Source organism: Parus major, chromosome 8, assembly GCF_001522545.3.
Source record: "Parus major isolate Abel chromosome 8, Parus_major1.1, whole genome shotgun sequence".
Lineage (NCBI taxonomy): Eukaryota > Metazoa > Chordata > Aves > Passeriformes > Paridae > Parus > Parus major.
Genome location: NC_031777.1, coordinates 11,416,436 through 11,422,003, shown reverse-complemented (window position 1 = coordinate 11,422,003; position 5,568 = coordinate 11,416,436). Strand labels below are relative to the sequence as shown.

Sequence of the window (5,568 nt, the reverse complement as noted above, 5' to 3'; positions counted from 1 at the left end):
CATAAGTGGAAATGTAGTTCTCTTCAGGGGCAAGCAGGATTGGGAATTGACAGGCTATCCAAAAATCAAGAGAAGACCCCTTTGTGCTGAAACATGTCACATTCAAGTTGATAAAAAGTTATATCAGTTGAAGATGTATTTCTTCTGTTGGTCTGTACATTCTTTCTATCTGGTGAATAAAAAATGGCATTGAGATCAAGTTTATCCCTTTTTTGTGACAAAACAAACATGGGAGCCAGGGTCAGAAGAAGCTGGTCCATGCCAGTCACTTATTCCAGCCTGTGGCATCATTCAAGCCTGTGTGTTACCTGGTTCACAGTCAGCTTGTGCCTGTACAAATCAAAGGCACACATTGTTACCCTAATGCTGACTTGATCTGCATTGCTGATGGCTGTAATGCACTCACCATTAGGATGGTGGGCACTCCCAGTTGCAAGAAAGCAATATGTGGGTTGAAACCAGCTAAAGCCCATTGCTACCTTCAGAAAACTTTTGTTAGTTACTCTGTATAATCCTTCGTGCTGAGCTGTGTGTATGCCCTTCCCCGTGCTGGTCTGGCTAAACCAAGGCGCCTTCACACCCTTTTAATTAACACTCTCAGGTGATGCACTCAAGTGGCACAGTTGTTTGAAATAAAGGCCACCTATGAGCCCTTTGTGCTGACTTTTATGTCAGTGTTGTTTTGCAACCTGCTTGAGCAGTCACAGCCTGCAGAGCCTGCCATGGGGGTTCTCCCTGCCCCCTTTCCCATTGGCATTGCCATCCATTGCATTGGGTTATTGAGGATGGGTCCATCCTGTTCTTGGCTGACAGCAGCATATTTTTCACTGGAAAATACATGTAATTGGAAACTGAAAGTCATGCAGTGACATTCCATCACCTCAATGGGACTCCATAGGGAATGTTGATGTAAAAATTAACCTCACGCATACTGGTTTCTCTCAGTAATATTGGGGAATGAGGGGGTCTGTTTTCATTGAACTGGTAATCACAAGGTGCAATCACTCACTGGTTCCTTGCTGTTAGTGAGTAGGCAAGGTCATTTACAGTGATTTACTATTTTATTGCAGTAGTGGAAAAAGAGACCTTATTAAAGGTCTGCAATATGAAAATGAACAGGTGGAAAACTGGGACCTACTTGAGTGTTTTGTCCTTGAAGACCAAATCTGGGAAAGAGAAGGACATGTGACACACTGGCTATTTTTACAAAGAACACACCAGAGGCAGTACAGATAAGAAGTACACTGATATTTTTCTCCTGGAGTAACTGTGACATTTTTTTGGAACTTTATTTTCTTCACAGGTGTTCATCAAATGCCAGTGATTTTCTAGTCTTTGCATTCTCTTGGAGTATTATTGTTAATACAACTCAAGTTAATTCATGGAGGATTGTCCCTGAGACATTGATCTTATCAGTGTCAATTATTGATCACTTACAAATGAAGACCTGAAATAATTTCATGAAGAAAAGTCAAAGATCTTTTTTTTGAAGGAGGAAATTGTAGGAAATGCAAGAAAGGACTTCGACAACAGCTCTAGAATTCAAATTCAGTTATATGTCAGGAGCTAAAACTCATCTGCCCTATCATTTGCATCTGATTTTGGATTTTGTTCCTTGACTCAGATGAATCATTGATCACTTAAAATGAGATGAAATCTTATGCAAAGTTTCTGCTGGAGATGCAAATGCAACTCTGATCACTTTCCATCACCTGCTCTTCATGACCATGTGAAGAAAACCTGTAACAGTTCATAGCAGGGACTGGGCAATGACACCAGAGAAACATTAGGTGTAAGAAGGTGTGTCAGTTCCTAGTTGCCAGTGGGATTCACCTGGTGAAGACCCACAACCTCTTGTGTGATAAATGTGTTACTGATTAAACATTGCTGTTGCATTGGTTTTGCACTGTCTGGTTTTTGGTAGAGGACCAGGGTGGCTCCTGTGGGAAGCTGCTGGAAGCTTCCATCATGTCCAGCAGAGCCAATCCCTGGTGGCTCTGAAGATGGACATGCTGCTGGCCAAAACTGGGACAATGAGAGAGGTAATGTCTCTGTGATGACTTCTTTTAAAGAAAATCAAATGGTTTTTCTTCTAGTCAGAAAAGAGGAGAAGGTGAGAACATGTGAGGGAAACAATGTGCAGACACCAAGGTCAGTGCAGAAGGAGGGAGAGGAGATGCTCCAGGTGCCAGAACTGAGCTTCCTCTGCAGCCCATGGGGATCTACACGGACACAGAGATCCACCCACAACCAATGGAGATCCGTGAGGGATGCAGAGATCCACTCACAGCCCATGGGGATCCACGAGGGATGCAGNCAGCCCATGGGGATCCACGAGGGATGCAGAGATCCACGCACAGCCCATGGAGATCCATGAGGGATGCAGAGATCCACCCACAGCTTGTGCAGGAGGTGCTCATGCCGGAGCAGGTGGATGCCTGGCTGTGATCCAGTTGGAGACCCAGTGGAGAGAGGAGGCTTTTGCTTCCAGGCTGGAGCAGCCTGTCCTTGGAGGACTGCACCCCGTGGGAACAGAGCCACATCGCAACAGTTTTGGGAGGGCTGTCTGCCATGGGAAGGACTCAGGCTGCAGCAGATGCTGCAGAGTGCACCTGTGCTGAAGAAGTTCATGGAGAACTGTCTCCCATGGGAGGCACCCCACAGTCCACAGGGGAAGGACTCCTCTCCCAGAGCAGCAGCAGAGAACCTCGGTGATGAACTGACCAAACTCCCACGCTGGGTCTCCCTGCACTGTCTGTGGGAAGGGAGGGGGTGTGGGGGGAAACAGTGTTTTAAGGGCTTATTTTACTTCTCATTATCCTCCTCTGATTCTGTTGGTAATAAAATTCACTTTGCAACCTCAAGTTGAACTTATTTTGCCCTTAAAATGTTTTTTCCTGGTCCTTGTCTCACTCATGAGCCCTTTGTTAGTTTTTTTTTTCCCTCTCCACTGCCCAGCTGTAGCAGGGGAGTTTGAGCAAGCAACTCTTGAAGGTGCCTGGCATTGGGCCAGTGTCAAACCACAGCAGTTGTTCATATCCTGGTCTGAACCCAGTCTAATCCTGAGAGCAAGACACTTCTGAATGCTGTCAAACCTATTCATTCTCCTAATGCTGTCTGATTTCCAGTCATCTTTCAATCACCTCCCACTCCTTTTTCCTTCCAGACACCACTTTGAGGGTCTGGGTGTTATGTTTTGGAATACTCTTGCTCAAGTACCTTTCTTTGTGTAATTGGAAAGAGTGCAATTCTGTATTTGGGTGCACTGCTTACGGACCACTTGGTTTATGGTGGCGTATAAACATTGTGAGAAGGTATTTTATCTTCAGCTATTGGGTAATCCAGGAGAAAAAACAAACCAAAGGAGTGATATTGAGCTAGCTATCTAAATAATAACTGATAACATTGATCCATGTGAATTTCGCCACCTGCTACAGGAACTTTCTCATCTTGCAGGCACATAAATAGCAAGTGAAGGGACCACAGCCTTACACTGAAGGCACCATGCAAGTCATCCTCCTCCTCCTCGCAGCTGCAGGGCTCTGCTGGGGGCAGTACAACCCCAACACTCTCCCAAAGAGAACATCTATTGTGCATCTCTTTGAATGGCGCTGGCAGGATATTGCTCAGGAGTGTGAACGCTACTTAGCTCCTAATGGATTTGGAGGTGTTCAGGTGAGTTGTTTCCTGAGTGATAGGAAAATGGCATTGTAATATTTGATTAATTAGTCAAAATGCTGGAGACAGTCATCTCCAAGTAACTCTGCTGCTGAGGAGGGAGGGTTGGAAGTAGTAATTGCTTTTAGAAGCAACCCCAACCCTGCAGGACCAGTGAATGATGGTGTACCTCTACCAGATCAGTTACAAAGGGGCATGCTTTCCTCTGAAAAGCTTCCCCTGAAAGCTAAGTAGAAGTTAAAGCTCTTTATCTTGTTCAAAAGGAAGTATGGAAGCAACGAGGTTTGGCATTCCTAAGGCTGTCACTATTACAGGTAAAAATAATGGCTGTGGCTTCAGCCCTTCCATGCACATGACCTCGAAAGCAGGCCCATGCTTGACTTGGGCAACCCACAGGTACAAACCAAAATGTCTTTCTTGCCAGTGTACAAGACAGACATCTCACAGACCTGAACTTCTGCTGTGGGAGAGAGACTGGGCTGGGTACTGAGCTTCCTGAGGGCAGAGGTCCTGAATGCAGATTTTTGCCCTTAAAATGCTGAAATAAAACCATTTGATTTCTTACGTAATTTCATCTGCAGGTTTCGCCTCCAAATGAAAACATTGTTATTACTAACCCAAACAGACCCTGGTGGGAAAGATACCAGCCCGTTAGCTACAAGCTCTGCACTCGATCAGGAAATGAAGAGGAATTCAGAAACATGGTGACCAGATGCAACAATGTTGGAGTAAGTGCCTTGAAAATCTGTGTCTGATACAGCAAGAAGTGCTGTATAAACTGAGGGCAGGTGCTGCTGTCCTCAAAGGAAGTGTAAACTGAGAAAAAACTGAAAGGGAAAAAAATCAACTTAATAGTGATGTGGTAAGGCCTTGGCCATCACTTCACGTTTGCTACAAAATGTACTGAAATGCACATATTGCTTTTCCAGGTTCGTATCTATGTGGATGCTGTCGTCAACCACATGTGTGGGGCTGCAAGTGGTTCAGGAACACATTCTACCTGTGGAAGCTATTTTAATGCTGGAAACAGAGATTTTCCAGCTGTACCATACTCTGGCTGGGATTTCAATGATGGCAAATGTCACTCTGCAAGTGGAGAAATTGAAAATTATGGTGATATATATCAGGTAACTTCCCTTGGCAAATTTTTTAAGTCTTTTTACTTTTTTTTTTCTTTTGACATGTTCTTTTAACTCTACAGTAAAATCAAATGGTGTAGTGCTTCACAAAACCTGTGCTTAGGCAGTTGTCAAGTGAATGAAGTAGCGTCCATAGGTACGTGTGGCACAAAATATTCTAAGTACAGAGAAATCAAGAACCTATGTGCAGATGTTTGCTTCTGAACTGAGCCCAGTGTACTCAGCTCAGTCTATGAGCTCATTTTTATAGCTTATAAACTCAGTTGATTATGATAAGGAGCCCCCTTGGAAAATTAACAGCAGTGCAAGGTGGTGCAGTGGTTACACAACTTCCTGGTTTTTGTAGTTAGAATATGTAACAGCCCTTTCTCAAGCTCTCCCTTCAGCCACTTTGCAACAATACATCATAATGTTTCTGCACTTGCTCTGCTTCATGTAAGGCTTGTCCTTCATTGGTTCAGGTGGCTTCTGCTATGTTAATCCCTAAAATACACATCTCAAATCCTGGATTACAATTTAAAGCTATTTCCACTCCCCATTACTTTGGACTAGACCCTCATGTTTAATGTTGTAATGAACTCCTCCTCTTTCCCCTGCTCTGGCTCGGGTTTACCCAGGGACTGCAGTGCCTCAGGGTTGTGCGTGCCCCAAGTGCAGCCATTTCTGTGAGCCACGGGCTCTTCAGGGACACACCTGCGGCTCCATGAATTTATCCACAGCCACAGGGGCTCTGAGGGGCGGCTGTTCCAGC

The 5,568-nt window shown here is 44.7% G+C and overlaps 1 protein-coding gene across 1 annotated transcript in view; it reads left to right on the top strand.

Moving 5' to 3' along the window:
- Window positions 1-3,472: 3,472 nt before the first annotated feature.
- The window catches only part of LOC107208202 (pancreatic alpha-amylase), a 5,508-nt gene continuing 3,412 nt past the window's right edge, over window positions 3,473-5,568 (top strand). Inside the window, exons 1-3 of the mRNA XM_015636313.1 lie at window positions 3,473-3,675; window positions 4,260-4,406; window positions 4,608-4,805. Coding sequence (XP_015491799.1) covers window positions 3,505-3,675; window positions 4,260-4,406; window positions 4,608-4,805 — 516 coding nt within the window. The 5' untranslated portion in view covers window positions 3,473-3,504. The remainder of the gene's footprint in view (window positions 3,676-4,259; window positions 4,407-4,607; window positions 4,806-5,568) is intronic.